This window comes from Corythoichthys intestinalis, chromosome 14 (assembly GCF_030265065.1).
Source record: "Corythoichthys intestinalis isolate RoL2023-P3 chromosome 14, ASM3026506v1, whole genome shotgun sequence".
Classification (NCBI taxonomy): Eukaryota; Metazoa; Chordata; class Actinopteri; order Syngnathiformes; family Syngnathidae; genus Corythoichthys; species Corythoichthys intestinalis.
This window is the reverse complement of record NC_080408.1, coordinates 10,268,888-10,293,063: the sequence shown is the minus strand read 5'-3', so window position 1 is coordinate 10,293,063 and position 24,176 is coordinate 10,268,888. Positions and strand designations below refer to the sequence as shown.

The following is a 24,176-nucleotide window of genomic DNA, read 5'->3' as shown; positions in this document are numbered from 1 at the left end:
CAGGGCCCTTAGACTTTATGTGGACTCCATCGCTGGTTTTCGCAGGTCTATGCAACTTTTTGTCTGCTATGGAGGCCATAGATGGGGGTCTGCCCTCTAAGCAGCGCTTGTCCCACTGGATGGTGTCCGACATTCGCCATTCGCTTACCAGGTTTCTGGTTGCTCCCTGCCTTCTGGTCTGCGCTGTCACACTACGAGGAGCACTGCTATGTCTTGGGTTGCTCTGAAGTTCATTCCCCTGGAGGACATGTATGCTGCTGCTTCTTGGTCTAAACCTGGTTCGTTTTTTAGATTCTAGTGTAAGGATATCACTTCTCCCCACCCGTTTGGTGTGGTCTTTGACTCTGCTAAGGTTCCTCTTGTAAGGTTGGTGCCTAGGCTTCCTTGTGAATACTATAGTATTCGTCATTCAGTACTGTAGCACCGCCTCTGGCGGTAAGCAGGCATGACTCAGAACGAAAACAATGGATGTAACTAGAGTTCCGTAACTCAGAATCCTCATGCTCAAGTGAGAAGGTTCTGTAGGGACTAACTCTGTTACCATCATCGTAAATTAATGTCTTTTCCAGGTGTCGACTGGTGGTCACAGGTTACGTTTTTGGTATTGATACTCGAAGGGATCATTCAGCGCTTTAGCACCACCTCTGGTGTCATTCTGGATTCATAGTCGTAGTTACATACCAACATAACTTTTAGATTTCGAACATCAAAAATTACATGCGCTATTCCTACCTCACAAAATGTTCTTTTGTTTACGTATTTATGATGTACTATTTATTGATGGGCTCCTGGATGTTCTGACCTTCGTACAAGTTTGGGTTATCTCGCCTCTTTCGACCACCTTTTGTCACCTAGGCTAGGTTCATACTACAGGTTTTAATGCACAAATCCGATTTTTTGTCATATCTGTTTTTTTGGCGTGCCCGTTCAGACTGCCTTTGTCCACTGAGACCATTCAAGTATTATGCATGCACACTAATTCGCAGTCTGACACGCGCTGAGCAAGAGGACCCGCATGCGCAGAAGCATCAAAACAAATGACCACACATGCTGGCTGTCATCCGTCATTCCAGGGATATCATATTTTGCTTTTCAAAAAGAGGACACAAAAAACAGACATAAATAATCCCCATTTAGGCTTATATTTAAAGTTTATATGGATCCATAGCATGCACGCACTGTCTGTGCATGTCTCACACACATACGGGCAGTTTGCCCCGACCGTGTAAGCAATGTTGAAATATTGCTCATATAGAGCAGAGCGACAACCAATCATTCTCAGGCTTATAGTCAACCCATTTAAAAAAAAAAAAAAAAAAAAATTATGCATGTTGTCAAGCCGGCCCTTCCCCTAAAGCTGTGTTCAATGCAAGCTAGGCGCTAATAACGCACAGCTGCACCGCTACCGTAGCGTCTTTCTCGCTCTTTGATGACGTAATTGCTGCATGAATTCCGATTTGGGAGACTTGACAGTACAGACAGTCGTGACATTCTGGAAAAATGTGGCCTAGATCAGATTTGAACCACATACGAAAATGAGCCAGATCGGATTTGAAATGGTCCAGTTCTATGCGACTTGTCACGTTCAGACATTCAAGTTAATGCCTCACTCGAGTCTGAAAAACACGAAAAAATCGGATTCATGCATTAAGACCTGTAGTATGAACGTAGCCTTATTTCCCCTATTTTATACATCACACCTGAAGTGTCCTTACACATCTAACTACCGGATCTGTTTCAATTCATTAATCATTGAGCTGATGCTGCTATTATTTTCTTGTAATGTAAGAGGATTGAAATCCTCCTTAAATTGTACTAAATCTTTAAATTCACTCCTCTAATGCCCTTAAAAATGTGACACTCAATACAAAGTAGATTTTTTTTTCTATTCTTCAGAAGGACTTTGTTGAATTAGTTTCCAGTCACTGAAAAAACTGTATTTACTTAACCTGCAATTACTCTACATACAGATAATTCAGTTGTCCCAAAATGAAACATGAAAAATGATAATGATATGTAATTGTTTATTTCAGGTGAACGGGCAGTGTGCTGGACACACGGCGATGCAGGCAGCCAGTCAGAACGGTCATGTGGATGTTCTCAAACTGCTACTCAAACACAATGTTGATCTAGAGGCAGAGGTGGGCATCACTATTTTTTCCCCTCCTTGTTTTCCACCTGAAGAATCTTACAAGCTGTTGTTTTAGGACAAAGATGGGGATCGGGCGGTGCACCATGCAGCCTTTGGTGACGAGGGCTCAGTCATTGAGGTCCTGCAGCGGGGCGGCGCCGACCTGAACGCCAGGAACAAGCGCAGACAGACACCGTTGCACATAGCTGTCAACAAGGGACACTTACAGGTGGTCAAAACCCTGTTGGACTTTGGCTGCCACCCAAGCCTCCAGGTATCCATCGGCACCGTTTATTTACTGTATTTGCATAATTTGAATTACGTCAGCCATCTTAAAGAAGAACATTTTTCATTTGCCACCATTAATCCAGGACTCTGAGGGCGACACCCCCCTGCATGATGCCATTAGCAAAAAGCGGGACGACATGCTTTCCGTGCTGCTTGAGGCGGGCGCCGACGTCACCATCACCAACAACAATGGCTTCAACGCTTTGCATCATGCTGCTCTGCGAGGGAACCCCAGGTACGAGACGCGCATCCGCCGTCACGAGCGCAAGCAGATGCCTTTGCACACAGTCCGAAACACTCTTTTCACTGAAATTATAGTGCCGATTGAACTGAAGATTGCTTAGGGCAGGCAAAAAAAATCGGTAGCGTGCACTTCTCGAGTGCGCTCGAGAGGTGAATGAGGATGTGTTAGCTCAGTGCAGCCATTAGTTAGGAGTTACAGTAGAAGAGCACCTGCGACATTAACTTCAGACCTTTAGATATTTCCTGTTGCCCTCTTTCAGCAGCTAAAAACAGGGCTAGCAAGTTTTCTTTCCAGCTTGGGAAACTTTTATTTTGCTCTCATCTCCGCATGTGCACAAAGCTTTCACAATGACTTAATTGCAAGTAAGCACAAGATTAAAAGTTATTCTAGTTCCATTTTTCCAACAGAGTGTGGAAGGCATTGGCTCTGTTCTTTCTATACTCTGTGGTGCTCCAGGCTTAAAGCGGCTAACTCGATATTAGCAGCTGTCCTTGGCCTTGTCTGGTGCAATGCATTGTCTTTTTTTGGTTTTCAAACCATGAGTATATGAAAGTGAGTAGGACTATCTCAAACCTATATTTTTCTCCCGAGTATCGGTAGTCGACTAATTTTACGACTAGTCAACTAGTAGAACGATGAATTTTCTGACGAATCTACCGAGTATTTTTTTGGTTGACGATTATTGACAAAAACATTTTTGAACACTTATTTAAATGATTTAATAAGGTAAAACGAAAAACAAAGTCCAATGAGGTCAAATGCTGACATTAACTAACACCAGTGCAAGTGAATGCAAAGTAAACAGATTAGGAACACTTCACAACAGGATTTACTACAATTCTGACTTCTCTCATGTCTATATATTTTTCTCTTAAAGGATTGTACCGAAAGAATGTGAGCATGACGACATTCTCGGGTGTCAAGATTGCTCTATTTTTCTTTCCAATACTCCCAGCAGATGAAAAAAGACGCTCAGATGGTGTTGAGCAAAGTAGATAAATAGAAGTGCTGCCAAATTTATCGCGTTAATGGGCGGTAATTAATTTTTGTAATTAATCACGTTAAAATATTTAACGCTTTTAATGCATATACAGAGTTATCCGTTTATGCATTGCCTCAAACAGATTATAATGACGTTTTTTTGGGGATATTGAGAGCTAAAATGGCAGTGAAATGCAAGTGGACACTGGCGTTCATTAGACCGCGCCTTTTATCTATTGTGGCGAGCGACGTGGGGAAGCAAGACAGGAGATGATCTTTTTCTTAACACCCAGTATCGCACACAACGCAGAGAAGATATACCATTTTCAGCCACCACTGACAGTCATGGTTGCCCCACTTCCCATCATGCATTTGGGCGGAACAGTTAAGTCGCTACAATATCATTTAGTGAAAGCACAACAAAAATAATATTCCTATCTCTCAAAAAAATTATGTTAACAAAAAGAAAAGCGCTCAATGCAAAGAGAACTGGCTTTCCCAATCAAAATAGCTATGCAAAATACCCATAAAACTTACCCAGACTTTGCCTTGGCTAGATCTCTAATTTAATTCAAAACTCGCCATTGACACCTTGTGGTGTATTTCAATCACTACCTTACGTAGTTAAAGACACTGTGGAAGAACGGCAGGGAGCCCATGTGACGTCCCGCTCGGCGACGTCAACAATGGTGAGCTATTAGTTTATTTTTTGATTGAAAATTTTACCAATTTGATTAAAATGAAAACATTAAGAGGGGTTTTAATATAAAGTTACTATAACTGCTTCTCACGTTTATCTTTTAAGAACTACAAGCCTTTCTATCCATGGATCGCTCTAACAGAATGTTAATAATAATAATGCCATCTTGTTGATTTATTGTTATAATAAAAAAATACAGTACTTATGTACCGTATGTTGAAAGTATATATCCGTCTTGTGTCTTATCTTTCCATTCCAACAATAATTTACAGAAAAATATGGCATATTTTATAGATGGTTTGAATTGCGATTAAGTCATTTTCAAGCTGTAATTAACTCAATTAAAAATTTTAATCGTGTAACAGCCCTAATATATAATATATACCATGTTTATCCGCTTACTTGATTATTCGAACTAAGTAGTTCATCGATTAATCGACTACTAAAATAATCGATAGCTGCAGCCCTTTTGTCGTTATCAAGGATATTATCCAGAGTTCTTGATGGACATTACCGAGTCAGAGTTAAAGTTTTTCTCATTGTTTTTCCATGCTAGAAAACCATGCCCTTCATTTGTTTTGCATCATTTGAATTGGTGTGAGAAGATGAAAATGTTAAAAAAAACTTTAAAGACAATGGCTTTGTTTTTCTGAAAAGAAAATGACTAATAATATATTAGATAAGTTGGGGGATGAAAAAACTAAAAGGCTACTATGCTGCATTTATTTGCAATCCCTCCTGTCGCCTATACATATTCAGATCGCGACTCAGTATACTTTTCAACCAGCCTGTCTAAACTCGTTTTGATGAGGTGCTGATAAATCGCTCGATATGCCCCTTGCCTTACTGGAAAGCAATCCAATGCACATACATCGCAGCCTTAAAAAAGTGCATTTATTTAAAGAAGGTCTAAGGCTGGCAGAGGTGCACTCGGAATTGCTTGCTTGCATAAAGCGTAAAGAGTTTGTTGTGGTTTATGTTTGTACAGCATGATTCAGATTGTAAAGGAGTGCGAGAGGGAGGGAGGGAGATAGAAAGCGAGTGTAGGACTTGCTGGACTTGGAAATGAAAAATGCTAGAGTGCAGCACAACCGTGTAGGGTTTCCTGCGTGTTTGCGTGTATGTGGGTGTGTGTGTATGTTGTCCACTAGCTTTAATACACTTTCTGTCCCCTGCTCACCTCACAGACAAGAAGATATACGTCCCCTTCTATAGTTAGTCCATTTACTTTTATTTCACGCTTCAGCTCCCCCAATATCTGTGAACCCGGCCAGCCACAAGTCCTAAAGCCCTCTAAAATCTCTCCCCCCAGGCTGAAGCTAAACTACCCACCTGGTGTGCTTTTTAGTGGAAAGGCAGTTGTTTCTGTTGAATGCTTATTTATTTTTAAGAGTACTTTAAATGTTTTGGAGGAAAGCAGTGTTTTGTTCTTTGATATGAAGCCCTTCAGATTATGTATATCAGAGAGCGCTGTGGCATTCACAGATTAAGCAAGTATAATCAATCTTCAAAATAGCTGAATCGGAGCCTTTGATAGTACCCAGTGAAAAAACAGTGTTATAGTATCCCGCATTTATTAGCTGGTGAAAAATGTAAAAAAACATTTTTTAAGTATATATATATTAGTGCTGCAACGATTAATCGATTAACTCGAGTATTCCAGAAGAAAAAAAATATTCGAATTAAATTTTGCTGCCTCGAGTATTCGTTTAAAGGGGCGTTGTAATGGTTTGTTTTGAAAGTGTTTGCATTTAGTTTTATTGATTTGGGTGGATACACTGCCCTCTAGTCAGCCTCATTTCACATGGCTGAATCCAGGTGCCCCCTTTTAAGACCAGCATAAGCTAAGTTTTTGTTTGCGCTAATGTTTTTTTAATGCATTCGTAATTTAGTTTAAAGGTATATTTAGCCATTTTTTGTGGGAATATGTGTTTGAACTATTTGTTAAGAGCATTGTAAAAAAAAAAAAACTTTGGCATTTTATAGCATTTAAAATAGCGGACTTTTGCTATGTTAGCCAGCCAATTGTTCTTTTGTTGAACATATATCCTCATTTATTTATTTTTTTAAACCGTTTGAGGCGCAGGTCAGGTATTTTAATTTTTTTATGTTCCTTATGCGATTACTCGATTATTCGAACTAACTAGTTCATCGATTAATCGACTACTAAAATAATCGATAGCTGCAGGCCTAATATATATATATATCTTCCAAAGTTGTCAGTGTTTATATAGGAAAATGATGGGGCTGGGGTGGTTACTCGCTTGTACCTTATCCAGTTGTCCATACCTTTTAATTTTTCCTTTGTGAAAAATGTAAATTGAAATAATTAGTTGGAGTCAAACTAGGCCTGAACGATAGTTGAAAAAACTATTGCTGCGATTTTATTGGGGTTTGCGATATTATATTCCGATATTAAAAAAAAAAAAAAAAAAAATGTATATATATACAGTGGTACCTCTACATACGATCACTTCGACACACGATCTTTTCGACATCCGACGTAAAATTTGAGCCGCCATTTGTTTCTACATCCGACGAGTTGCTCGAAATACGACGACATGACAGCACTGCAAACGAACGCACGGTGGATTTTCTTGTGTGAGAAATCAACACAGTTTTCAAAAAAAGTTGACACAGTTGGAGAAACAAGGAAAAAAGTGATGCTTACCTTTGAAATGAAGATGCAAGTTATAGAAAAATATGAGCTTGGGGTGCGCGTCCCTGAACTGGCTCAACAATACAGCTCCATGGTCCTCTTCCGACCACCGTTCGCCACTATTTATAAGTTAAGGTGACAATTATTATTGTGGTAACATTGCCAAGGAAATCGCCAGCTGCGTCACGTTTTTATCATTTATTTAAGAACTTATCCAACACAAAACGCCCATTGTCTTAAGCAGTTGACCGCTCTCAAGAAAACGAAAGTATTATCTCTACCGCACCGACCTATCTCACTGAGACGTCACCTTCGCGGTGCGTTCAGGGACAGTAAAAAGTGTCCGCCATATTAGAATCCGATTCGTTACATTATTTACAGGAATAATTATTAATTATTCTTCTTCTTCTTATATTATTCTGAATTATTTATTTATAACTTATTTGTTTTTCTATGTTTAATTGCCATTTGTAACAGTGCCAGCAGTATTTATTAAGAATTTAGTGTATGTTTTTAGGCTTTGGAACGAATTAATGGAATTATAATGTATTCCTATGGGAAAATCCTGCTCGACATACGACCATTTCGACTTACAAACAAGGTCCTGGAACGAATTAAATTCGTATGTAGAGGTACCACTGTATATATATATATATATATATATATATTTTTTTTTTTTAAAGAAATTTTCACTAGATGACTTGAATAGCTGTTTGGAAAGACTTTGGATGACTCACAATGACCAGTGTACAGTGATCCCTCGTTTTTCACGGTTAATGGGGACCAGAACCCGCCGCGATAAGTGAAAAACCGCGAAGCTGCGCACCCCGCTCCCCAAATTTTTATTTTTTTGTGTGTGTGTGCTCAATGTATTTATTCAGATTTAGCATTGGAAAGAGATACATGTAAGGCATGTTTTTTTTCCTCACTTTTTCCCCAAAGTATGATTTTTAAAAATGTGTATGTATATATATATTATATATAATGTGTATATAATGTATATATATATTAATAAATGGTTTTAAGCACTTCAAATGTAATAATTATGATCAGTTTTAAACATAACTGTCCAACCAAATCATTTTTGAACAAGAATAAAGTACTGTAGTAGAAAAATGCTTCGCTTGATTAAATACTTCTGTTTATCTACCTTAGCTGTGACTCTTGGTGGACATGTACAGGGTGACCCCAAAAAAAGTTTACACTGCCATAATACAACTTAAATGCCATGTTTATTCATCTTAGAATTAGAATTTAATCACAAATTATACATTATTGTAAAGAACATGTACAGTACACTCTATTTTTCAATGTGTCCTCCCTTAAGTGTCACAACAGCCTCCAGGCGCCTGCGGAACACTTGACAGGTCTTCTTTATGTAGGATGCTGTCATCTTTTCCCAAGATCTAACAATGGACCTCTCCAAGGCTGCCACAGAAGTTTGTGGCCTCTTACAGGCACTGTGCTCCACAGTTGCCCATATGCTATAATCCAGGGGGTTGAGATCTGGACTCTGGGGTGGCCACATATCACCTTGTCAATCAACTTTTTGGTCCGCACAGATCGGGTTTTCCAGACCCAGGTTTTCATGAGGCTGTTACAGTATCTTTCAGCTTCTTTTTAACTTTGTAGACTGCACATCTGGATAATCTCAGATTTGCTGCAATCTCAGTAGGTGTCAGACTGGCACGCAGCAATTCAGGTACAGCTAAAGTTTTCTTCATTTTCAGCAGAAGCACAGGAATTGTAGAGACGAGAGATTACCAGCTGCATTGAGTGACCTTAATGAATCACTGAAGCATGACAACCTATTTAGATATGTTTCAATGGCTTTTAAACAAGCAGTCAACTGAGTGTAAACTTTTTTTTGGGTCACCCTGTAGAAATTACAAACTCCTCATGATCACTTCTGGCATTTAATTTACATGTCTCAAACGTCTCCACTCGCACACGCATTCATTCCAAAGCGGCTTCCTTGCAGAAACTGTTTAACAAGTTAAACGATGATTGACAGCTGCTGCGCTGTGATGTCCGCTTCTTTGGCAAGATCAAAGATACCAGCATCGTTAACTTTAATAAGCAAGTGCTGCAGTGACTGTGAGGTTCAAAGAGCTGGGAGAGGGAGGGTGTGAGGCTCTGCGCAGAGCAGAAAGCAGGGCGTATGTGGATTAAAAAAAATAAAAACTATCGCACGTCCTTGCGATGGGTTCCGCAGGCGCCTGGAGGCTGTTGTGACACTTAAGGGAGGACACATTGAAAAATAGAGTGTACTGTACATGTTCTTTACAATAATGTATAATTTGTGATTAAATTCTAATTCTTTTAAAGATATGTATATATATTTTTTAATATCTCAATATAATATCGCAAACCCCCCAAAAATCGCAGCAATAGTTTTTTGCAATATCGTTCTGGCCTAATTTGCATACAAATAAGTTGGTTTCTGGAGCGCTTCCGCACTATTGATGTGAAATTACACAATCCAGTTAATTGTTAATGATGTGCCTTTTTCTAAAAATGTGTCTGTAAGCAAAATGTTTAAATTTTGCTTAACTAATTTGCATTATACGCACACTTACATAGATATGCTCGCCAGGCTGAAAAAGTGCCAGCAATGTCAACAGATGGCCAGATTGTGTCAGGTGCATGCAACAAACGCACGGATATGTACAATAGTTTAATGCGTGTAATTTAGTGGCACATTTACATCACACAAAAGCCAAAACAAGAAAAAGACATTTAGGCAATATATTGGAAACCGAGTTGTAACAGTAGTATCGCGATATGTGTATTGTGTTACTTCATATCACAATATACCGACAGATGGGTATTATGGCCGGCTCTACTGCCTACTTCAGCGTCTTGATGACTAGTGCTGCCATATTTTATAGGTGCTAGTAACCGTGGGCGTAATATACTGTATGGTGTATACATCACAGCAATGTGTTTTCGGACAAACTCCCCCCACACCCACCATCTCCGCCCAGTGTGTTTACTACAGTTCTGTCTCAACCTGCCTCATCTCTGTGTCTTTCCCTTAGGGCTGCTGAAAGCCAGTACCTGCTCAAACTGTAAACAGTTTACAGATTAATAGCCCATGACTCATAAATGTTGAGGGGGGGGGACAACAAGCCCTGCACTGGTCGCTCTGTGCTGTTTGAACACGTCACCTCCCTGTAATGTTTATGCTCGCACTAAAACACTCACCGTTTCTTTTAATATAGCAACGCACATACAGTAGGCCCAACCACATATGGTAATTACTCTTCTCCCTATGTGGGAGCTAATGGCTGCCAAGTCAGCGCCACGATGGTCATGTAGTAACAATCACAAATTGAAACAGGTGTTGCAGCGACATTTATGAATGGTGAGTGGATTAGTCAGCTTTAGTCTTGTACATTTTACTATGATCCCACCTGGTGACAATGCTGTCAATTTAAAGAAAAACTTCAATATGAAGTTTACTGTTAATGTACATCAATGATGCTGGTAGAAATCAGTATGTTTAGGATGGTCATGGTTTGGTTCATTTTAGGTACAGTGAGGTGACAAAATGCAAAAGAAACTGCTTTATTGAACATTAGGAATGTATCATATCAAAAATGTGTCTTTTTAGGGATAGAAGGCTGCAGCAAAGTGTAACAGTTTTGTTATTTTTGTTGGTAAAATACTGTATTTTTCGGACTACAAGTCGTAGTCGGCCGACAAGCTTGGCATTGCAGACTGTACAAGGCCTGCTTTGTGTACCCTCCTTTGTGTCGTTGAAATAAGTCCATGCTCAGGCCACTCTGGTGCACTTTTATTGGCTTTGTGTTGCTTTCCCCGCTTGCGCTCCGCCATTCTCAACTTTACACGCATATATATATTTATATTAGGGCTGTCAAAATTATCGCGTTAACGGGCGTTAATTAATTTTTTAAATTAATCACGTTAAAATATTTGACGCAATTAACGCACTAGGCCCGCTCAGACAGATTTAAATGTCAGTACAGTGAAAGGCCAACTTGTTAATTGTGTTTTATGGAGTTTTTCCGCCCTCTGCTGGCGCTTGGGTGTGACTTGCATATGTTATGTGGCGTAATGTCGCCCTCTGCTGGCGATTCAGTGCAGCTGATTATTTGGGTTTCGGCGCGCTTTTCTGACGTGATTATATGTCGACGCGAACTCACACTAATAGACAGTGCTATTCAGACAAGCTAACGTCCGCATCCAGTATTCAGTGGCAGTTGTCATAGCCCCATCACACTGTTTGTGTCTAATACATGCATTGCTTGTGAGTTATATTCCTCCTTTGTTTATATTCATGAGCATTAGATAGTTATTGATGATGTGTATTTGAATTTGTTCACATATATGGTGAAATGCAGTTACATTGTTAGATGCTTGTGAGCTAATTGGCTAGTGCTACTGCTCAAATGGACACGTTTGTGTACATTTTATGTTATTTTGTGATTTATGCAAGTTATTGACACATTGCCTTGTTATTTTCAGTTTTACAAAAATACAAGAAACGTGCTCCTGTCAAAAAGAGATGACTTCAGTAAAGCCCATGCAACTTTGCCACACCGTCTGATTTCTTTTTGGAACTTATGTTCGCTATCTGTCAATTTGTGTACTCACACACATTGAGGACAGAATAGGGCTACTAGTTTATTTTTTGATTGAAAATTTTACAAATTTTATTAAAACGAAAACATTAAGAGGCGTTTTAATATAACATTTCTATAACTTGTACTAATATTCATCTTTTAAGAACTACAAGTCTTTTTATCCATGGATCACTTTAACAGAATGTTAATAATGTTAATGCCATCTTGTTGATTTATTGTTATAATAAACAAATACAGTCCTTATGTACCGTATGTTGAATGTATATATCCATCTTGTCTTATCTTTCCATTCCAACAATAATTTACAGAAAAATATGGCATATTTTATAGATGGTTTGAATTGCGATTAATTGCGATTAATTACGATTAATTAATTTTTAAGCTGTAATTAACTCGATTAAAATTTTAATCGTTTGACAGCCCTAATATATATGTATATATATCGTATTGGCCCGTACATAAGACGGTGTTTTTTGCATTGAAATAAGACTGAAAAAGTGGGGGTCGTCTTATATTCGCGGTCTAGACATTATACCCATTCACGACGCTACATGGCGCCAAATTATCATTTAAGCGATGTTCTTTCATGACTGATCTCAGCTACTCTCAAGTTTAACCAGTTTGCAATATTTTATTGCAGTGTTTTTCCTTATTCAGATTCGTTTCAAGACTACAGTTACAGTTAGACTTCACTTTGATGGTTAATGCAGTTATTGCAATTTTGTTGTTTTATCACAATAGACTGGTTTATTTACATTTCAAAAACCAGAAGCCATTCATATACGAATGTGATTCAGATATTAAGATTTGAATGAGGCAAAATAACATGCTTTTTCTCTCAAATATATTGTTATAATCATTTGTATCAGATGTACTGTAATTATTTTCTGTATGAAAATTAATTTGGTGTTCAAAAAGTCTTTTTTCAAACTTGAGTCTTGAAAAAGAGGGGGTCGTCTTATAATCAGGGCCGTCTTATATTCAGGCCAATAAGGTAAATCTGCTATCGCCGCCGAGTCCGTCATGTCGCATCTAGTTCCATATATATGTCATATCTATGAGACGCACCAGACGCTACCTGTTACCACCGTAGCATCATGCAGGTGTAGTTTGTAGAAACGTTGGCATAATTTGTAGCGGCTGTCGGCTGCAATCAGTTGTTATTGCTTCTTCCTCTACAGACATGACGTCAGCGCGTTGTCCCGCATTAAAGTAGTCCGGGCAAAACGTGATGCTTAGAGCTTGCGAAATTAAACGATTCCTCGAGGTGAATAAAATTACTCGGATCAGTTTTTAAACTTGAGTTACTCGCGTATTCGTTTCAGCTCTAGTTTCTCTGTAGTGGTTACTGCTATTGACAGCGGTTTTAAAGCTACCAACCCTCCCAGTTCAAAGGGATTAGACCTCTGCTAGTGACATACTTTTTAAAATTCACAGCAGAACGATAGTTACATGTCTGAACGTTTATCATTGTCAATTCCATTGAAAGAGTTCATTTATATAGTTTTTCATCACTTTAGTGTGTTCATTTGTTCTCTGACTCAGCATTAGTGATAGCGTTTCTTCATTTCAGACACATTTGCAGGTCTCTTTAGCTTGTTTTACATTGCCGTCACACCCCTACTGAGTCCCATTAACCGCCTGCTCCCTGCCCAGCGCGTAATCGGCAGTTAGCGTCCGGCAATAGTCATTTAAGGAGGTGTCGCAGCCGTCCATCCGCACAGCGCTAGTGTGTGCAGCGAGCTCCTGAAATAGCCCACGCGGCACGTCTGGTCCTGCTATTTTTGAAAACTGGCCACTGACGGCGTGCTGGGAATACCAAAAAGACTGACCAGGGCAACAAGTTTGAAGCAGTGACTTTATTGATCTGTTCAAATGAGACATTCAGTATCGAACATGGCAATCACAAGCGGTCGTTTGAAGAGTAACACCCCAGTCGTCCCTGCAGTCATCAAAGCATAGCTACAGCTGGTTGAAGGGGACCAAATCCATTCAAGAGGTGATTTGGTTCCATTTTACCAGCTTTAGCAAAGCATTGTGGGATATCTCTCTCTTCAAACCTTCAGCATGATGTCCTATTCAAACCAGCCTTCTCCTCTAAAATACCTTTAACACGTACGGTTCATCACTGCAACAGCTTCTTTTGTCATTCACCCTTTATGTCTTCTTATACTTGTCCAGACACACACATTGTAACTGCTGGGAGTGAAAAAAAGGATAATAATAATCTCTAGCAGTCGAGTCAAATGTCCTGCAGTCATGAAGCAATTACAACCCGTGACAGATGGGCCCTGCTGTAAGTGTGCGGATACTCTGGTCACTTAGATGAACGGACACACAGACATACACTCATATATACACTTGTACTCCTCAAGTAACCCTCCGGGTCTCAAGCCACAACATTAATTTTCGTCGACGTCTGTGTCCAGAAGACTGATTTGTAGTGCGGAATAAATATACGGTTTGAATGGTGACAGGGTGTGCAATACTTTTGCGCGCGTCACCATTAGTTTCACATTAGGTCTCGGGCAAAAAAAAAAAAAAAAAAAAAAAAGCTGACTTTTCTGCGTGCCATTACGCTGCATTTCATTAGGTTTAACTAATAAAATACACACAAATCATTTTTTTAAATCATAATTTTGAATTTAATCACATTCTTTTGACAATATATTATGAGAGATGTTGTATTTTTAACTCATTTTCTTTTAAAATGGATTATGTAGTTTAGCGCTGCAATGGTTAATCGGTTAACTCGAGTATTCGATTAGAGAAAAATATTCGAATTAAATTTTGTTGCTTCGAGTATTCGTTTAATGAAAGTGGCATTTTATGATTCATTTGGAAAGTTTTTGCATTTCATTTATTGATTAGGGTGGATACACTGCCCTCTGGTCTGCCTCATTTCACATGGCTAAATCCAACTGCTCTGTGTCAAGACTAACGTAAGCTAAGTTTTTGTTTGAGCTAATGTGTTTTAATTGAATTCGTATTTTAGTTTAGAGGTATATTTAGCCGCTTTTTGTGGGAATATGTGTCTGAGAAATTTGATATGAGCATTGTTTAAAAAAAAAAAAAAAAAAAATCAGCATTTTATAGCATTTAAGCTAGGAGACCTTTGCTATATAAGTTAGCCAATTGTTATTTTGTTGTACATAGATCCTCATTTAATTTTTTATACTGTTTGTGGCTCAGCTCAGGTATTTTAATTTTTCATGTTCCTTATCCGATTACTCGATTATTCGGACTAACTAGTTAATCGATTAATCGACTACTATAATAATCGATAGCTGCTGCCCTAATATAGTTATGGGTATATATATTTTCTTGCAAGAAAATCCGATTAAAAATATACCCCACTTCTTAAAATGTTGTCCCATTCATATATTTATATATATATGAATGCACACGCACCCACAGTACGTGCTTGGGTTTAGTCCTTTTTTTTAGGTCCCCCAATTCCCATGTTAAGCTTCATGAATATTTCCCGGATATCATTTTGTCAGCTGAAATGTCAGGCGCATTCAATTGTTTGTAATTATTGACGTTTGTCCCTAATGTCAAGGCACTTGCCGGTGTCTTAGAGTTGGGACACGGCAGCCTAGACATACACAACATGTCGTGTGTAGACAAGATGGAGGCCGGTTTGAAAGGACGGGCACTTCTATTTGTTACTTGCACATTCACTCCGACGGTGGCATAGTGTCGGACGACTGGGCCGCCCACCTCGGTGGAGGGCCCATAACAGGGCAAAAAAGCAGGGCGGGGGCCGCCAGGCGTACTGAGCATTTGATAATGTCAGCATCTGCTGTGTGTGTCACTCAGACAGCAGGTCGTTGCTATTGAAGGCCTCGGACAAATGCAAAGCATTTAGAGAAGTGCTTGCCTGACAGTTATTTGGCGTGCATGAGGGCATTTTTCTTTTCTAATGATAATGCTATATTTAAAAAATCATTGAGCAAATGTTATAGCATATTGTGAGCACTTGTATGTGCGTGTGTTTTTTTAAATTCAGGGGTATCGGAATTGCATAAACTCTTTGGCTGCCATTGACAATGAATAATGACTGGGAGGGCCGGCGGTGAATGATCACTGCCCTCCCAATTCAAATGAACAGGTTATCCATCCTTGGATTCAGATTATTCTATTTCAGACTATTACCGTATTTTTCGGACTATAAGTCGCAGTTTTTTTCATAGTTCGGCTGGGGGTGCGACTTATACTCTAGAGCGACTTATGTGTGAAATTACTGACACATTTTTACATCATTTCACATGTTATTTTGGTGTTTTGGAGTGACATTGATGGTTTGGTAAACTTGTTAGCATGTTCTTTATGCTATAGTTATCTGAATAACTCTTAATAGCTATGTAACATTAATATACCGGCCACAGCATTTTGTTGTTCATGCATCATGTAACATTATCGTACTGTACACTTATTCAGCATGTTGTGCTCTATTGTATTTTTTTTAATTGCCTTTCAAGATAACATATCTGTTCTATATGTTGAATTTTATTGAGTAAATTTCCCCCAAAAATGTGACTTATACTCCGGTGCGACTTATGTTTTTTTCCTCTTCGTTGGGCATTTTAAGGCTGGTGCGACTTATACCCAGGTGCGACTTATAGTCCGGAAAATACGGTATACTATTACTTGACAGTTTTTGCAAAACTCAGCACTTACTGTTTAAAGCCTAAAATTGTCAATATCCGTTTGACAATTGTCATTGTTTTCAAATGATTTTTAGAAAACATTTTATTCACATTCAAAGCAACAAAAAATGACATTACTTTGTGCAATTGCTTTGTGAAAACATCACAATCACTTTAAAGTTAAACAAGATTGCATGATTAATTGTCATTGGGGTAAAATAGCATTTTTCAAACAAGTTTTAAAGTTCGCACGTAATCGAGGCAATTAGTTTGTTGAACTAATCACGAAACATTGTAATTCACATTTTTGATTTTGTACCTCTGACGTTGAAATTTTTTACATGTTAACAGTGTAATTACCCTGCTGTACCGATTCTGTGTCCATATTGGGCTTTGTTCAAGTCTGTCCACAGTTCAGAAACAGCTGACAGGACAGAGTTGACCCTGCATTGTCATTTTTTTTTTTTTTTTTTTTTTGCTGCTCTAATCTGACTGCCACGCGACCCGGCGAAAGCATTTGGCAAGCGTTGCAAACGTGAACAATGAGGGTGGAAGGGAGTTAGGGGGTTAGCCAGGTCGACTTGTTTGGGGCCTATGGATAAAGGGAGGCCGGTTTTGGTTAAACACACAAGTACATGGAGGCTGTATGATACGTGCTTTGTCTTGTGCCAGCTCAGCAACTTTTATTCCAGAATAGCGGTGTTTTGGCTCACATTTTTCTCAAAAGCCTCGTGGGGAAAAGATTATTGTATTAACGTGCCGCTACACTACAGTGGGCCAAATTCAGCAAAAAGGGACTTCGGGCTGTCACATGGCTACTTTTTGCCCTCCGTCAAGTGTTTGAGTACAGATGTTAGATCGTTATCCCAATATTTTAACAGTAGTCACCATAATTTCCCAATGCACTGTCGTCATATCTTGGATGAGAGCTTTTTATTGGCCAAGTCAGCCAGTTTGCCGAAGCCGCAAGCTCCCCTACAGTGCTGAGTGCTGCAGTGAGACTGCCCAGAGACAGTATAGCTAATGCATGAGCCGTACATCCCACTCGCTCACATGCTCTTTTTCAGTACTCTTCCTTCACACAATTATCACATGCACAAGACAGAGAACGCATTTCTTCAGAGAGTGACGACTCGCACCTCACTCAGAATACATACTTCTTTACATTCCATAGCTGTCACATGTTCATATGGGTACATAAAGAAGTATGTGCACTGAAGAGGTTCAGTTGAGATATGAAATTCTCTCTCTCTCTCGCTCTTATTCTCACCTTTCGGCCAAGACGGAGAAGTTACGAGCGGAACAATTTCCTCCGCCGCTTTCCCTCCCAAGTATGGTAGTCTGCACCGTAAGGTGACTTTGAGTGTAAATTCACTTCAACGCTCGAGGCTTTCCTCCGCTTGCCATGTAAGGCTGAATGAGAACCCCCCCCTCCTCCGCTTCGCCGCCCCTGCACGTAACTCTCGCTGTCCATACCATAGTCGACCATCCCGGTGACCCCCTGCTGTCCTCCAGACAAGTACCTCCCATTTGTCCAGCAGTAGAAAAATGGAACAAAGTCCTCAGACAAAATGGTTCAAAGTGGTTTCCTCCTGGTCTGCTGGAAGGTTCCTCCGTGTGCGCCTTGTCTTATATGACGGCCTCTGCCGCTTCCATGGTGCTGGGTTTCAATGACCATACTTAACATTTTCACTTCCGCCCTCCCACTTTTCTCGCATCCAGCTTACCCCCACACCCACCCCTACTGGCACCCCTGCTTCTCTTGTGTCAGCTGCGCCCCCAGCGGCCTGCCGCGTTTGCTGATGTTTGAAAACAAGGGTGATCCAAGTGGAACAGGAAGCTATTGTAGACGGATTTGGGCTTTAGGCGCACCAGGGAAGGCCATAGGTCACATGAAGGTGCTAATGCACACTCAGCACTTATGGATTGGTGGCCCCACCTACACTTTTCCCCTCTTGTTCTCTTAGAAAACGTACATCACCGTCTCCTCAAACTGTCTTGTCCCTTGCATACAGAGATTCCGCCAAATGGATTTTGTGTGAAAAATGCCTCTTAGAGGATGTGAATGGAGCCTTTTGGACAAAGCCTAGCCAAAATTGATGCTTCAAAAAGTTTTTTCTCCCCCTGCCTTGCTGTTATATTTGATAAAGTAACAGCACAAGATCAGGGGGTGAAATAGAGCGGTATGATGCAGTGGCTGTGTGAAAGACACTAGCCGAAAGCAGAGATTGTGATGGGGGTTTTTTCCCCCCTGGAAACTCCTGTTCTGTTGTTTCAAAAGCAGTTTTTTAAAATACGGTCTCACAAGTGCATAGATACATGTTAAATTTTTGATTTTGCAGAAACTGTCTGACAGAGGCAAGTTAATGAAATGACGTAACCTCCAGTCAGCATAGGGTGTTATGTATATAGTAACTGTCGGCAGTGGCTTTTAGTACAACTTGGTGGTTTAAACTTTACACTCTGTCCTCTGTAGAACTCCCTTTGCACAAATACGTCTTCCCAGTGGCAATACGATGGGAAAGTTTCCTGGTGAGAAAATATGACGTCTGTTTAAAAGCGTTTTTAAAGAGGCGGTGTATTTATGGGCTAAGCAACTGTTCATTAGATCAATAACCATTTGCACCACAGTGCGAAATGATCAGTAGGCCTCTAATGAATATTTGCCCGGGTCCAACACATTCCACAAGTTGACACTAATCTCACTGGAAGGCTTGAATGCTCCATCGGGCAAAAATGAAACTAGTGCATCTTCTAAATAAACGGCGTAAAGAAGTGCAGCGTACTTTGGACAGTTACGAGGCAGAGATGACAAAGGCATGTGGATGAGTCCTAAAGGTGTGACGTGTCCTCGGGTGGAGGTTGCAGGGAGTGGCGAATTAACCTCCGGTGTCTGTTCTAGTTCGGGTCGTTGGACTGCAGCACTGTGGCTTGCCCAGCCTTTGCCCCATAACAGCAGTCTGTTCTCTTGGACGGCGTGTACTGTAAACTAGGTTAGCAGCCTTTAGTGATGAGGCAGGTTCAGCCAGTGACACACATCCACCCTGTCATCCATCCTCACCCCGCCACATCTGTGTTAATACACTTCTCACAGTGGTGTGTGGCATCAACCCTCTCTCCATATCCCCGCCCCGTTCATAACTCCTGACATGCGTGCTCGTCATTATTCCGTTGCCTCATCACGCCGCGTTCCAGTGTGTCCTCCAACTTACCGTGACCTCCCCTGCCTTTGGCTTTCATTAAAAAAGTGGATGGTGAAATATTCGGAAAAAGCAGAGTCAAAGTCCCGGTAAATTGAGTATCCGTGAGTGATGCCCCAGACGAATTGAAGCAGGTGCCGGTGCAAGTTAACAAAGTCCGTGGTTAAATAACGGGCGAAAACAATACTTAATGAGCCAGAGGAGCCGTGCTGCGGCGGTGGCAGCGGCAGCAGCATGTCCAGTCAGTGCCAGAAACAGACAGAGCGAGGGGGGGGGGGAGAGAGCAAGGTTGGAGGGAGGGAGGGGAATGAAGGAGAAAGATGAGAGAGATAGTGTGGACAGTGCAGAAAAGGGCTTAAATCCATGTGGACTGGAGCAACTCCCTGCTCCAATGCATCCTGCATCCTCTGTCAGCTGCTCTTTATGGCTTCTAAGAAAGGGAGAAACAAGGTAGAGTCTGTGTGGTTAAGTTGCTGCAGAACAGTGTATACCGCCCCCGCTTCCCCCACCACCAGCGCACACCTTCCATTTGACTATGCGGCTTCTAACCCGTCAGGGTTCAACTCCATCCAAATATTACCTGTCAGATGACTTCCTCATCCTCCTCATGCTCTACTCTTTCCCACTCGTGAAAAGAGCCGTAATGACCTCGAGAGCGCTCCAGCTGCTGCAGCCACGGTTGTGTGCGCGTGTGTGTATCTGACTCGCTGAATCAGCTTCTATGATTGGGGGGGTGTAGAGGAGGAGGGAGGCAGATGAGTGCCAGAGTCGGCGATGGGAGGGGAGGGAGTCGGATGGCGGACATTCCCACACATACACGTCCATAAAAAAAAGTGGTACACCTTTTTTCGAGACTCACGGGGTGGTTGTTTAAGGAAAAAAAAAAAAATCTGCCGCACTCTCCTCTTCTTCACGTGCATGCTTAAAAAAAGAGGGAGGATGCCCTCGACGATTGAACAGGCTTAAAAGTATACCAAGCGTCCTCCCACTCTACCTTTTTCATATTCCTCACACAGGCGCACACACTCGGCACTACAGCTTTATCTGGCACGTAAAATGCGTTTTTGTCAACTAGAAGAGTTTGCGGAATATTTTACAAGCCGATTTTTAGAGCGATATTTACAAAGGACATCATAGGAGACAAGCGAATTTGATAATGTCATCAACAATATTGGAAACTAGAAAGGAGGATATGAAAACATGTTTTGCTTGATTTTAGGTTTCCTTCTTATTGATAGATTTGTTTGACTGATGATACAAAATAAAGTAGCATTCTCATTTTCTTTATTACCAGACAATTGGACTCGAGTCACAGGGATTCAAACTTGAGTCTTAAATTTGATGACTCGCAACTAGGCCTGTCGCGATAACAAATTTTAGTGTGCGGTAATTTATCTCATAAATTATTGCAATATGCGATATTATTGCGCCCGCCCCCCCCCCCCCCCCCCCCCAATTTTTTAAAAACCAATTTACAATAACACAGTGAGAATACAGTATATATTATAGATCAAGTACACCCATTTAAACGCGATAAGAAATCACAACTAAAAACAATAGACCATGCCTCTTAAGTAAAAGACAACAATATTAATACCACACAGAATAAATAGAATGTGTTTTTCAAGAAAAAAATGCAATTGCAGTTAATAACTTAAGCATTTAGGGAAATGAAAACTTTTCCCCTCATAGCTTCTGCAATGGTGTTCCATAGGGATGCAACGATAGTTGAGTCACAGTTCGGCACGATTTTCGATACGGGGGACACAATTTTCGATCCGATTCAATACATTTAATGATCTGGGGGAAAAAAAAAACAACTAAAAAAAACTTTTTGTTCCGCCCCCCAAAAAAAAGAGCAAAAATTAAATTGCACGTCTGCTCATTACTGCACAACACCAGCATATGACAATCGACTTTCATAAACAGGACGAGTTTGAAGCACAGCGCTCTTAATTTGCCACTCAAATATCCGGTGTTGTGTCGGAAAATAGCCGCCCCGCGTGAAATGTCACCCCTGACGGGAGCGCCCACACGTCAACAACACCGGCACGCCGGAGATGGTCCGCAGTCAATCCGGAGCACTGACACGGCCGGTATACGTTGAACAATAGGATATAACGGGAACGAGTGGCTACAGCGCTATTTTTTACCAGACCTGGAACGAAGATGCATTTTGTGCAGTTGGTAACAAGGAATCCGAACTTTTAACAGCATGTCTGCCGCACGCGCCCACGCACGTGCACGCAAGGCGATAAATCGCAGCGGAAAAATTACCACCTTCATTTTTATTTATCGTGCGATAAATGGAATTATTGCATATTGCGACAGGCTTAACCGCACGCATTCTATTTTTAGACCGTGACGTTGCATCGTGAAGCGGAAGTAAAGCAGAAGTGGGACATTATAGACCTGCCCTCGCATAGAAATCATGGCAATTCTGCTACTTTTCTCCGGTAATCTTTCAAAAACGAACATGTCAATCACACATTGCTTTTTTGAAACTTGTAGAAACGACTCTAGACATTACGACATATGAAAGATGTTTTGTTTTCTTCATACTTTTCCCGAAACCAAAAACTCGGAGGAAAAAATGTAAAGAATGAATCAACTTGCGTGGACTTTCAACGCCAGCTTGGTGAATCCATTCACTTTTCATATGCAGTAAACATTTTGTTGGGTTGACATGGTCTTTCAGAGGACAAAGATGTAAGCCAATTTGATATTTTTAACTTAATTTTAAGCGTGACGTTGTGCCGTGCTGCTTCTGTCTGACAATGACCTGAAAAGAATTAAAATGGTATCTGACTGTCACTGTTACCTTTTCTGTTTAAAAAAGCAAAACAACTTTAGTAATTGGGAAGTGTAAATAAATTATAGAATTAAGATTTGTTATCAGAGAAAAAATTAAAAGTGTTTGTTGGCTGTCACTGAGTAGAATTTGCGATCGCTACACAAAACTAACAATATAAATTACCCCCAAGAACGGTAAGAGACGTAGGACAACCAGAGGATATAATATATAAGACAGACAGGGCTGGTGGTAAAGGATAGCTTGTTGAAACAGGAGAATGTCATTGTTAGTCGCGTAAGAAAAAGGTGTCAATAAAAAACTAAGGCTATGCCAAGGTCGGCTTGTTTATTTTTTCCGTGTTTTTCAGCCCTCGACACTCAAGCCATCTCTTTAACTGAACATTTTTATGTTCTTCCACATCTTTGCAAGTAAACTTGGCACCAGGGACATCATTTTCGGAGAGAATTGGTAGTTTTATGTCAAGTGACGCGGGCAGGCAGGCAGGTGGACCCAAATGCAGGGAAAGGGAGGCGAGGCAGATGAACGGTGCAAAAATGATTTAATTAAAACCAACAAAAAACAAAGTGCAAAACAAAGGCTGTGGTGATCCAAAGAAAGCACAGAGGCAAACAAAACTCTCTCTAACAAAAGACTGGTTTTCAAAAAACTTAATTAGAACACGAGGGCTTGGATAGACGTGAATAATGCTGACCAGAACATGGACATGAACATTGACAATGTCGCGACAAGACTCAACAAAAACGGGGAGCTTATATAGACACAGAGACAGGGTAGCGAGTCAACGAGGAACAGGTGGGTGACACAGGAGGACGCAGGTTGGAGGATACACTAGGAGCAGGCACAACAGGTGAAATCAATGGGCAATCACAGGGACAAGTCACACTAGGAGAAAACAAACACAAAACCTAACAGTTTAGCTCTGTAAACATCTCCTTCGTACACGATTTCCATTCATTTCCTATTGCGGACAAACGGTGACGTGTCCTCCCTGAGCAACAGTAGCTAACGTCATGAATATTAATGAGCGGAAGTGACGTGTTGCTTGCGGTACGCCATTGTCTGTTCATTACTGTAAGATTATTAAACTAAGGAAAAAAACATTACTCCAAATTAGTTGGCACTAATTCATATTGGATTTGTGAATCTAGTCATTTGATGGTAATCCAAGTTTGGGAAAGTTCAGCTTTGATGGTGGCCAACATCATTTCCAGATGTCTAAATAACATGTCTGTAACGTGTTTCTCTAAAGCAACATTAGGTACTGTAACCTTTCAGTTTTGGTCGATTTTATCGACGCCGGTGGACAAAAGCTGTTGTATTTTGCCTTAAGGAAGACTGTGTTTCCAATTAGGATCAGCACACACCCGCACAGTGTCGTAAAATCTCATTGTCGCCTGCAGATGGATTAAACGATATTTCTGTCTTCTGCAGCTGTTTTAAGAATGAATAGTAGGGGGTTGTGTTACAGTATGAGATGGGGTCTTTAGACATAATTTTCGAGCCCAGAAGGAGCATATAAAATAAGTAGCAATGTTTCTTGCATTACAGAAGCCCTTCAAAGTATTAAAGAACAGTATTTTCAACACCTTTATTGAGCAAAGGCACATATTTCGCATTGGAAAAAAAGCCCACTCACATCACTTAACAAAAATCTCACAACACATCCATCTAGCGCATTTGATCTGTTTTGGTTCTGTCACTATTTGTCATTAACATGTGTAGATGAAGTTTTTTTTTCTTCTTTTCTATGTTGTAATTTTTTTGGGTTCAAATGAGTGACTGGATATTTACACAGAGCACACCTGATATTCTCTTACGGCAGTCTAATGTGACACAGCACACTTGTATAGAATGAATCGAAAACGTGAAAGTAACAATCAGAAAAAATACTGGAGA

The 24,176-nt window shown here is 40.4% G+C and overlaps 1 protein-coding gene across 6 annotated transcripts in view; it reads left to right on the top strand.

The window, feature by feature from the left end:
* The window catches only part of mib1 (MIB E3 ubiquitin protein ligase 1), a 127,574-nt gene that overhangs the window by 32,041 nt on the left and 71,357 nt on the right, over positions 1-24,176 (top strand). For all 6 annotated transcript variants that reach the window (XM_057856692.1, XM_057856694.1, XM_057856691.1 and 3 more), the window contains exons 10-12: positions 2,034-2,141; positions 2,208-2,405; positions 2,503-2,654. In XM_057856692.1, the coding sequence (XP_057712675.1) occupies positions 2,034-2,141; positions 2,208-2,405; positions 2,503-2,654 (458 nt within the window). The remainder of the gene's footprint in view (positions 1-2,033; positions 2,142-2,207; positions 2,406-2,502; positions 2,655-24,176) is intronic.